Genomic DNA, 11,226 nt, shown 5'->3' with positions numbered 1-11,226 from the left:
CCCCAAGCTTCCAATACATGAACTTTTGGGAGCCAATCCATAGCAGTCTTTCAATCCAAGAAAAGAACCCAAGGTTGCCATCTTTTCTTTGTCAGGGTTTGGTTTTTCCTCACCACCAAAGATACACTAAGAGAGGACATCCAGTGCTATAAAGATAACAGGAAGAATACTTCATTCAGAAGCCTGTCAGCCAGAGGGCTGTGCAAAAGACGGAGCCTATCTAAATGCCTCTGAGTAAATGGAATGTATCCTGGCTTCTGGAAGGAAAGGGATGGCCTTAGGTGGCCCCACCCCTGGATGCCAGAGGTGGCAGCCAGGGCCAGACTGGAAGCAGCTTCTGCTGTGGAGCAGTAGCCATGGAGGAGGCTCTGGATCACTTCTTCATTCTTGTAGGGCTGCTGGTGTGCCTGTTCTTCCTGGTGAAGTGTGTGAGATTCTCTAAATGTATTTTTCTGAGCTTCAGGGAAACTGTGCCTCCATCTTTTTTGCCATCTATGGGACAGTGGGCAGGTAAGGAGGGCTTTCCTACTATGCTTTATTCATTTGGTTGGTCTTGTCTATTCTTAGGGTTCACAAGATGTATTGCATCTGGTATACTGCAAGATACATTGCATCTGATATACTGACTGCAGAGATGTAATTCTTTTGGGAGTTCGGTTTTAAATTTAATTTAATTCATTTATGGGACTAAAGAGAAAAAAATAAAATTGTAAAAAACAAAATGAGTAACTAAGGAGAGTAACTAAGAAAGAAGCCTCCTCAACTCTTGCCTATATCTTTTCAACCTTGCTAGCTGAGCGTCTTCTTTTTTTTTCTAGTCATGCAAATGATAAATGAGTCAGAAATTTTTGTTTCTACATCTCCAGATTTCTAAAACTTAGGGTGCTTCCATTTTGCTAAAAGGTGTTTCAAAAGTTTGATATCCAAAGAAGGTTAATTTACTTTATTAGAAAGAAATTATCTAAGCCTCGTTAAGAAGGGAGGGAGTTGCAAAGTCAAGGCAACAAAGATCTCTGAGGTCCCATTTTCAAGATGATTAGATGCAGAATTGAGGTCTGGTTTGCAGTAATTAAATGCTTCCTTTCAATGGGATTTATCAACTGGAACCATTGTGCAGAATTTCAGTCTAGGGTTAAGATCAGGGTTTTAGTATTGCCTTGAGGGAAAAGCTAAATTTTCTCCAGTGACTTATATTTAAAAGGGATGTCAATATCAATCAATTAATCAGACAACCAATCAATCACTCTATCGATCCAAAAATTTAAAAATTAAGAACAGTTGGAGGCAGGGAAGGAATGAAAAAAGAATTAAGATGTATTATGTATATGTACAAACTTCTCCATGATAAATGTAATCATTATGTAGTGCAAACATGTACTAATGAAAAGATTTTTTTAAGTAAACAGCTTTAGAAATAACATGTAGTTAAAAAAGAAAAGAGGGGCCGGGGAGATGGCTCAGTAGGATAAGCGCTTGACTGGCAAACACAAGAATCTGAGTTCAATCCCCGGTTCCACCAAAAAAAAAAAAAAAAAAGAATAACATCCAGGCTAAAAAGGAAATAACAACACCTTTAATTTTAGCGTGATATACCCAGATTATAATCCCCATTACAATAAAACAAAGAGTACTGACTATGAATTTCAGATTAGCAAAAAATATTTTTTTGGTACATTACAATTTGGGTATATCATGCTAAAATTCAAGTTAGCTGGAGCTCTTGTATCCTCAGTTGTTAAAACTGGATTAGCATTGAAAACTTTTTATGTGACCATAAGAGAAATTGTTTAGAAATGGTGATGGATTTATAATGGATGCTTCTAACATTTGGTGGGGTGCCTGCCCCTCAGCTCAGTTCTTTAAGTGGCTGCTTCAACAAAGCAGTCAGGCTCAGGTTGCTGTGGTTCGATCCCCACAACTCAAGCCAGCCAAACCTGCCCTGAAGGCATTTGGAGCCAAAAAAAAATCCTTCTAACATTTGGGGTGTGTGTGTGAATGTGTGTGCACGCGTGCCCATGTGTGTACCTCTTGCTCAGGCCAGTAGTATGCTGTCTCCAGTGAACTTTCTAAGTGGCTTGAGCCTGAGTGTTGTGGAGCTTGGTGCCCTGCTCCATGGATTTGAAGGCCATGTGCTGAGAGGACTTGAAATTTGCACAGCGATTATCCACTAACCTAGGACCCAGGTCTGAGAGTACACATGCCAAAAGAAGTCAGATGGGGATAGAGACAGGCCATTGGTGCACTCAAAGTGAAAAATATAATCTTAACCTGTTTTTATGAATCAAGGCTGAGTCTTGATTTTTGTCATTTTCAAGACTAAAATGTCTTTAGACACAGTCATTAAAGAGATGATATACCTCAAGTGCAGGCTAATAAGAAAACCTAGTTACTAGAGACTGAATTGTTAAACTTCCTGAGCTTATGCTAGATTTCATAATTATTTTAATTGGTATATTTTCTTAGACTTGGGGCCCCCAAAATTAGCCTGAGTTCAAAATTTTTGTCACTATTTTTAGCAGTGAGGCCTGTTAGAGTTAAGAACTTTCTCTCCTGGGGCTTCTTTACGTATCAATTAAGATAATGTGGGTCCCTGAATCATAAAACTTGTTTTGAGCATTAACTGGAGTAATACAACTTATCCACTTGAAATCTCACATGGCATAAAGTAATCACTAGTTAGCTGTTAGTGGTCGTTATGCGTGCTCAAATCTAAATTATACTCTATCCATTGTACGGGGTGATCTTGAAGATTCCCAGATGGTTTGTGTGGGGGACTTCTTTCCAGGTTCTTGTTGTCCTGAACAAAGAACTTGACAAGACACACAGAAAAGGCAGCAAATGCATACATTTATTGTAAGCATAAAAGAGGTGCATGCTACTGGGTGACAGCAGGATTCTGGGAAGACTTATAGCAGCTTCGGAGATAAGGAAAAGTGGTGTCTTGTATCCAAAATTCTTGGTTTGGCTTCCTCATCATTCAAATAAGGCACTAAGATAAGTGTGTCCTAACCAAAGCTCACCCTGCCTGGCACTAGATTTATATTACCTTAGTAATAGACTTGCCTGGTTTCCCATCAGATTAAAATAGCACTTTCTGACTTGTTCATGTACAGTGCTCAGGAGCCATCAAGTGATTTTGTCCTGTGTTCTGTGTAAGTCTTCTGGATTTTTGTGACCTTTGACACATTCTTCCTACTTGGTTGTCCAGTTCACTCCAGCCCTAATTTAACTCACGCATGGTGGAGGAGAAGGTAGGACTCAAGAGAAGTCTAACACAGTCTCTTTTCTAAACAAAATGCATAATGTGCATCCATCCACACAAAAACATCCTTCAGAAGCAGATACAATGAGGAGTAATTATTGAACAGAGGGAACTTCTGCTGGTGCACTGCTTGAGGTTGTACATCTTGGACTGTACCTATTCTGAAGTAAGATAACGTGTTTTTGTTCATACTTAAACACATACCTGTTGATTGCTAATTCAAAGATCAAATGCAGTGTGTGTGTGTGTGTGTGTGTGTGTGTGTGTGTACTGAATTGCAGTGAGTTTTGGAGTGGCACAGGAATGAGGTTTATCTTAGAACTTCATCACTAAATATGCATGCACTGTTGAACAGAAAAACTCTAGAAGACCTACTGGAGTGCTGTATAACAAAGGAGTTCTGTTGAGTACAGATTCTACAATCCCTTCGGGACTTTGGTGTCCTCTTTGCTAGGTCCTGTATCTTCCATAGGCTATCCTGTAGGGTGGGGGTGGAAGGAAGGCAGAATTTGACCTTTAGAAAGAACCTTGAAATATTCTTGGGATGAACACTGAGCCTGTAGGGAGAGATAAAAGGGAACAATGCTTACCACTGATGGATTGAGGCTTACATTATCTAAATCCTGAGGAGTCAGGATAAAATGTTACTTGGTTGAGATTCTTTGTCGCATTTTAGAGTATGTTTTTTACAGTCTCACCAGTCTCTAAAAAACAAAACTAAAACCAAACCAAACCAAACAACACAACAATTACTGTTAATTTTTAATATTTAATGAGAGGTAATCAAGGACTGGGGATTTCAGAATTGCTTGTGTAAGGAACGGCGTAAGGCAGAGGCCAGCTGAGACCACCAGGCTTGTGTAAAGGCAGCATGGGATGAAATTTCTTGTGCCTGGGTGATGGCAGACAGAGTGCGAAAAGGCCATCTGTAGGGAGCAAAGAGAAGCAGACTTTTTCTTTTAATAGCCCCAGAAACAGAACATGGGACAGTAGATGGAAAGACCTTAGTAAATCTTGGTGGTCAAAGTTGTCTGGATGCTTCATGCCCCAGTAGGCCAAGTCCTTTAGGTACCCAGTGTGTATAAATGTTCAGATGTCTTTGGAAGCCTGGATGTTTGGGAGATTCCTTGCTCCATCTAGTCTCCTTTGTGGTGTCCTGTGTTTGTGGAGGGCACCAGTTCTGAGTTGAGAACAATGCCTCTGCTGGCAGATGGGTTGGGTACTGGGAGAGTCATGTCCCAATCAATCCTTACACAGAGTGGAGTAGTGCTGGCTGCTTTGCAATACTGAATGTTGTAATGCTGTTACGAGAAAAGGTATAGCCTGTGGGCCAGTAGCCTCTCTCTCCCCACAGGCGCAGCATTCATACTAAGAATATTTTAAGGTTCTATCTAAAGGTTAAGTTTGCCTTCCTTTCACCCCCACACCGTGGGAACTTGTGGAATACAGAGGACCTAGCAAAGAGGATACTGAAACTTTCAAAGGGATTGCAGGGTCCTGGGAAATCCAAACTCAATGTAATTTTAAGAGAAGTTCAATGCAATTGTTTAAAACTGTTCCTGCTGTTTGCAGTTATCACTGGAGCAGGTGATGGCATTGGAAAAGCATATTCATTTGAGGTAAGTTGTGGTCTTTTTTTTTTTTTTTTTTTAATATTTGAGCAGGTGTCTCACTGTGTTTCCAGGGCTGACCTTCAAGTTCTCAGCTCGGATGATCCTCCTGCTTGAAATACTAGGTCTCTGAGTATAAAAATGATAGGCTTTATGCAGGAAAGAAAATGTTTTCTATTAAAAAAGACTAAGAAATCATAATTCATCTCTTGAATATTCTTTAAAAAATACAGCAATTCTCAAGGTTGTCAATACCTCCTTGGGTTTCCTTTAGGAATTTGCAAGGACCTTATTATATTCCAGCACAATTGGATCACCATGCTTTTTTCACATTTGGGTTCCTTCCTTCCTTCCTTCCTGAAGATGAGTTTTGCTAGATACAGGATTGGCAGCTGACTTTCTTTTCTCTTGAGTCTTCAGAGAATTTTGTGCTCTTTCCTCCTGGCCTCTGTGATTTCTGATGAGAAATCTGATGCCATTGGAATTGCGCTTCACCCACAGCTAAAGTGTTGTTCTTGCTTTTATGATTTTTTTCTTAGTCTTTAGGAATTTTTTGTTTGTTTGTTTGAGATAGGGTCTCACTAGATAGTTCAGAGGTCAGACTGGACTCCTCATGTAGCCCAGGATAGGCTCAAACCAACAGCAATCTTTCTGCCTCAGCCTCTTAAGTACTAGAATTATAGGTGTGTGCCACTATTCTTGCCTCTTCTTTGTCTTTAATTGTCAGACTTTTGGTTCTGATGCCTCTTGGCACAGATTTCTTTGGCTGTATTCTGATCACTGAGCTTAATAATCTATAATTAACATGGAATGAACAGGGGTAGTTTAGGCTCTTGTGATGCTGAGCAATCAATCGCAAGTGTGCACCAAGTACCAAGTAGCGAGCACCTACATTTATTGATGATCACATTGTGCTCAGGGCAAGTCCACGCCAACAAAATATAACCTACAGATGGAAAAATGGTGACAAGGACAGTACATAGAAACAGCAATAGCCTCAGATAAAGAAGGCTTTAGAAATTTAAAAGATCCGCATTCCAACCCAGGAGCCTTCCCTTGAATCTCTAGGTGTGCTTGACAGGAACAATTGACAGAGTGCTGAGTTATATTAGAGGCTTTCAACACATGCCTATCCCAGAATTCACTCTGATCTTAATTACATGTGCTATATATCATATAGTACACATAGTATAGTATAGTGTAGTGCTGTACAGTACTATACATACTATATGGTATGTAACACATACAGTATTTATGGACCCTTAATGGGGTGGGAGTAGTGGAAGGTAGCTGATGTCAGGCTAGGAGATCCAATAGACATGTGCTCTTGCCTAGAATACAATCTACTGGCTTTTTGTTATTTTTTTTTTTTTTCTGCCTCTTTTAGGACAATGGAAAGAGGAATGGCTGTAGGGCACTTTAGAATTAAGTAGGTGGAAAGAAATGAGTTCCTCAGCTCCACTGATTCTAACCCCCTGAGGATCTTGATTCCCCCAAATTTTTAAAGGATGGCAAGGAAGAAATTACATCTTTTATTGCTACTTCTGGCTGAATAGGGGTACCAGAAACCAAGAGATCCTCTCTCTGACTGATCTAAGCATTCAGAAGAGCTGAACTCTTCCTCCAAAGATTTCTGGATGAACCATGAACGTGGAGGCAGGTGCTGATTTTAGGCTAGAGCCATCACCTGTAGTTTAATGGTTGTCAAATAAGAAGAAACAAATTTGATTAAAAGATTAAGTTTGTAAGATCAAAATAATAAGGTTCTAAGAAGCTTTAATAAAAGCCATATCCACAACATTAACCAAGACCCCCAATTCCAGATTTGGGCCAAGAGATCAGTGACTCAGTTAGTTCTTTGTGGGTCTTAGAAACATGGTCACCACTTTCTGTGCTACATCTCTCACTGTTTCAAATGAATGACACTTGAACTACATTTCTCTTTTAGAGAAATAACTCTTTTGCTTTAGCAGTCAGATCTAGTCCTCTGTGACGCTGCATGACTATCACTGCTGGTGAGTCTGTTTGATCTTGGAAGGATGGTGATAGGCAGGACAGCTTTGTCTAGGCCAGTGGTGGTGTGACAAACCTTTTACTTTCAAGACAAAAGATGTTAATGTAGAGTTGTTGTTGTTTTCCTAAACTAAAACCTCTGTGTTCAGGTTTAATTGCGGTGTTGGCACTTTATGCTAAATATGTGGGCTTTGAGTGGTACTTTGGCTGATGGTCTCAAAAAGACATCAGTGATCTAGGCTGCCAAGTTTTTAGGTAGCTGTTGATGATAGGAGAGAGATGTGAATACCTTGAAGGTTTTATGTAAGTAATCTCTCTTTATCATCTCCATTAGAGAATGTTATTGACTCATCCCAAAGGATCCCAAAAGAAATAGAAAAGAAAACCCCAAAAGAAGTCATTTTATAACTTAGGACAGAGATTGAAGCAAGAGAGTAGCAAGACTAGTCATACGTTTTTCTTTACTTAGAAGGAGCAAAGTTTCACTCATCTGATTTTGTGACAGAAAACAGATCAAATATGAGAAGACACTGCCTTAGAGTGACCCGAGAAGACTGGATTCAAGGAGGCTTGACATACTCAGCGATAGACAACTGTTATCTCTCTTGGGAGATTTACTCTCTTGAAAAGCTTGAGGATCTCTGGTCCATATTTTAGTGGAGATTAGCAACAAGTCAAAAGTTATCTTTCTTTAATGTAGGATCAGAAAGGTGTATTTGGAGTTAGATATATATTGACCCTCTTGCCCTGGGCTAGTTGAAAAGCATGAATGAGGGCAAAAAGTACTACCTTTTGGACAGAAATCCCAGTGGGAAGTCCTCTTTCGTCAATGACCTTGGTAGGGCTGACTGTGGCATAGTCTGCCCTCCTAATGCCATCGAAGCTACTGCCACCGGGGAACCTTGTGCTAGCCATATCTGTGAATGGTTGGTCCCTCAGATCAGGGCAGCTGGCATAATTTGGGGCACCACATTGTTTATATTTAGGTTCTATCTGTTGCTTGGTTGGGAGGAGGTTGGCTGGGTTTATAGTGGTGCAAGACTGAGGAGAAACATCTGGGATTTCAATAAGAATTTTTTTTTTTTTCTTTTCTGTATTTAGGACAGGGCCTACAAGGTGTACAGTGTCTCACTATGTAGATTGGACTCATAGTGATTCTCCTATGTTTCAGCCTCCTAAGTGCTGGGATTTCAGGTGCACACTACCACGCCCAGTCTCAATCGCTATCTCAGTGTACCCTGGAGGTGGGAACAGCACAGCAGGCCAGGGATCGAAACTTGGTCACTGTGCCTACTTGTAGGCGCTTTAATCCGCTGAACTATTTTGGCCCGGGATTTCAATAAGGATTGACTGATGTTTAGTGTGCCTTTCTCCAGCCATCCACAAGTGTCCCTTGAGTTCTAACAGAACCTTAACCTGGTGTGGGGTTAAAATGAAGAGATTTGGCCTAAGATGTTATATTAGAAGCTTCCTGTGCTAAATGTGTTGTGGCAGCTCTATTTTGTTGCTTGGAAAAGTAGCCAACTTGTCGCTTTTCTTGATCAAGAAAACCACTCCTGTGGCTACTCCTTCTTTACTCATGAAGAGTGAAAAAGGCTTGGCTACATGAGGGGTTCCTAATGCTGGGGCTGGCCTCAGGACCTATTTTAAGGTTTTGAAAGCCTCTTGAGTGGCTGCTGCCCATGATAAACATCCAGTTCCTTATCCTTTGAGTTACCTCACATAGAGGTTTGGTTATTATTCCAAAATGAAAAATCTCAGCTGTTGTTCAGACTCTGGAAGGCCCAAATAGCAAATTATCTTCTCTCTCCTTGGGGATAGTTGTCTTATCTCTGGAGTTAAAATAGATATGTCATCTTTTGGGCCGGCCAAATAGCTTAGCAGGTTAAAATGCCTGCAAGCAGGCACAGGGCCCAGGAGTTTGATTCCTGGGCCTGCTGTGCTGGCTGCACCCCACTGAGACTGGGTGTGGTGGTGCACACCTGTAATCCTAGCTCTTGAGAGGCTGTAAACAGGTGGGTCACTACGAGTCCAATCTAGTAATGAGATCCAGAACACTTTGTAGATCCTTCCCTAAAAAATAAAAAAAAATAAAAAAAAAAAAAAAAGCAAAGCAGAAAAACAACTGTGCTCTCAGATGGGATTCCCTGGAGCCCAGATCACATCTGCCCACAGGATGAAAGAGCCCTGTCCCTTTCCTGCCAGGGGCCGTGTGTGGCTGACTCTGAGCCACCCATGACAGATATGTCACCTTTTGTTGAGAAATCTGGGCCTTATGTTGAGACACCTGATAACCTCTTTCTCCTAGAAAATTGAGAGTCTAATTGGTATTTTTATCATCTAACGCCTTGGTAGAGCTATAAATGAAGACATCTATTAACTATATAATAAGCCTCAGTTTTTGAGCTTTAAACTTTCAGGTCTTGAGCTAAAGCCCATGCAAACAAATGGTGGCTGTTTCTACAACCCTAAGACAAGACAGTTCAAGTTCACTGTGGGAAAGTCTTGTTTTGGAATTTTCCCATTGAAAGGTAACCAAATATTGGGAGTTAGGATCCACAAAGGTATAAAAGAAGCATTTTTGAGATCAAAGACAAGAAACCATTTAGGCATTTAGAGTCTCCTAGGATATATCCTGAAAAGGTGTATGGGTCTACCAGTAATGTATGAATAGGTGTCACTGACTTATTGATGCCTCTGAGATCTTATACTAGGTGACATTTGCCTAATGGTTTGGCTAGGATAAAATGGGTGTATAGTATGGGAACAGTAATCCTATAGCCAAATGCTAATTATTAAGAGGATTTAGCCCCAGTTGAGCTTCTTTCGTAAGGTAATACTATTTTTTATAAGGATGTAGACTAGGGTCCTTTAGCTGAATGACTACTTGAGGGCTTGACAACCCTCTTGGTGTTCCATCATACCATACTTGGGGATTGACTCCTAGCAGACACATGGGGCCCCACTGGGGTCCAGCTACCTGAGTCCCTAGCACATAGGACACAGATTGCTGGAGGTTTGAATGTCAGAGTGGCCCTGAGTAAGAATCATAGATCTCTTCCAATACTGGTGTGGGGCACACTGGTATCACCATAAAGGCAGCTTGGAAAAGGAAATCTTCCAAATAGCATTTCAGCATGGAAGTGAAGAAAGCTGTCAAAATAACTCCTTGAAGGCTTCTGTCACTCTTTGGGTTGCCTCAGATTCTACTAGCACTGTGGACTTTGTCAGGAGCTTTACCAGGTAGGGCATATGTGGCTTTAACCTGCCTCTTATTCAACTCTCATTTGTCCTCTACTTCATCATGATTATTAAAGACTTAATAAACTACCATGCCCAATTGATATATTTTGGTTTTGGGGCCCACTTGGAGATTTTTCCTAGTATCTGGAGCTGATTAACTAAAAAATACTTCCTCTTTTTAGACCCAAATAAACTCTAGCAACTGGCTGATTAACAGAGGCTATGAAGACTTCATTAGCTTGCTTAGCAACTCTTATACTCCTTTTCTTTTCTACTGCTGTATAGTAAGAGACCAGGACTCTCTTGCTCAAGTCAAGAGCCATTGTTAGGGTATGGAAACCATCAGCAAACTTTTCAGAATCCTCAGTGAGTCTGCTCCACTTTTCCTTGCACTGCTGAACATCTTTGATTAAAAAAGAGACCAGCTGAGAAGTCATTTAAACAGAAAGTCAGGTGGTTGGACAAGGCACATGCAGCCCCAAATGACTTTGGGAAGACAATGTGGGAAACCTAACAGGCATATCCCTACATTAGTCCCTGGCCCATTAGTGGGAACTTGACAAGATGTCTCTTGAGGGTCATGACCTGGTAAGGCTGCATTCCTTGGTCAAAGAAGCCTTATAGAGTTAGTCCCCGCATGGAAGCCTAACAGGCCATCCTCTAGCTACTATGTAACCAATTTCAGCTTTTATCAAAGTGTCCATTGATAAAGCTGAACTGCCTGGGAGCTGGATATCTCAAGTCCTTGTGGGTGTGTGATATTTTGGAAATCCTAGAATCTCCCCTATGTTCACAAAGTATTTGGATAAAAAGTCTAGAACTGGGATGCCATACTGACTGGTATCTCTTAGCCAGTTCTAAAACCACCTCATATCCTGTCTATAGAGGTGTGGCAATCACCTAGTTCAAAAGAACCTCCGCAATGGAGTATTGCTCAGCTATAAAGAAAGATAACCAGGGCTGGTGAGATGGCTCAGTGGTCTAAAGCACCTACTTGGAACAAGCTTAATAAAGCACAGGGACGGCGGTTCAATCCCCCAGCACCACATGCCAGCCAGCCCCGCCCCCTGGTGGGCTGAGCTGGCCACACACACACAC

General features: G+C 41.1%; 1 protein-coding gene across 1 annotated transcript in view; it reads left to right on the top strand.

The window, feature by feature from the left end:
- The first annotated feature begins 356 nt into the window (after positions 1-356).
- Hsd17b3 (hydroxysteroid 17-beta dehydrogenase 3) overlaps positions 357-11,226 on the top strand; it is a 54,963-nt gene continuing 44,093 nt past the window's right edge. Inside the window, exons 1-2 of the mRNA XM_004643827.2 lie at positions 357-510; positions 4,835-4,881. Of these exons, the coding sequence (XP_004643884.1) occupies positions 357-510; positions 4,835-4,881 (201 nt within the window). The remainder of the gene's footprint in view (positions 511-4,834; positions 4,882-11,226) is intronic.

This window comes from Octodon degus, unplaced genomic scaffold, assembly GCF_000260255.1.
Source record: "Octodon degus isolate 3935 unplaced genomic scaffold, OctDeg1.0 scaffold00184, whole genome shotgun sequence".
NCBI lineage: Eukaryota > Metazoa > Chordata > Mammalia > Rodentia > Octodontidae > Octodon > Octodon degus.
Note: the sequence above shows the minus strand (reverse complement) of the source record. Positions and strands in the feature narration are given on the sequence as shown.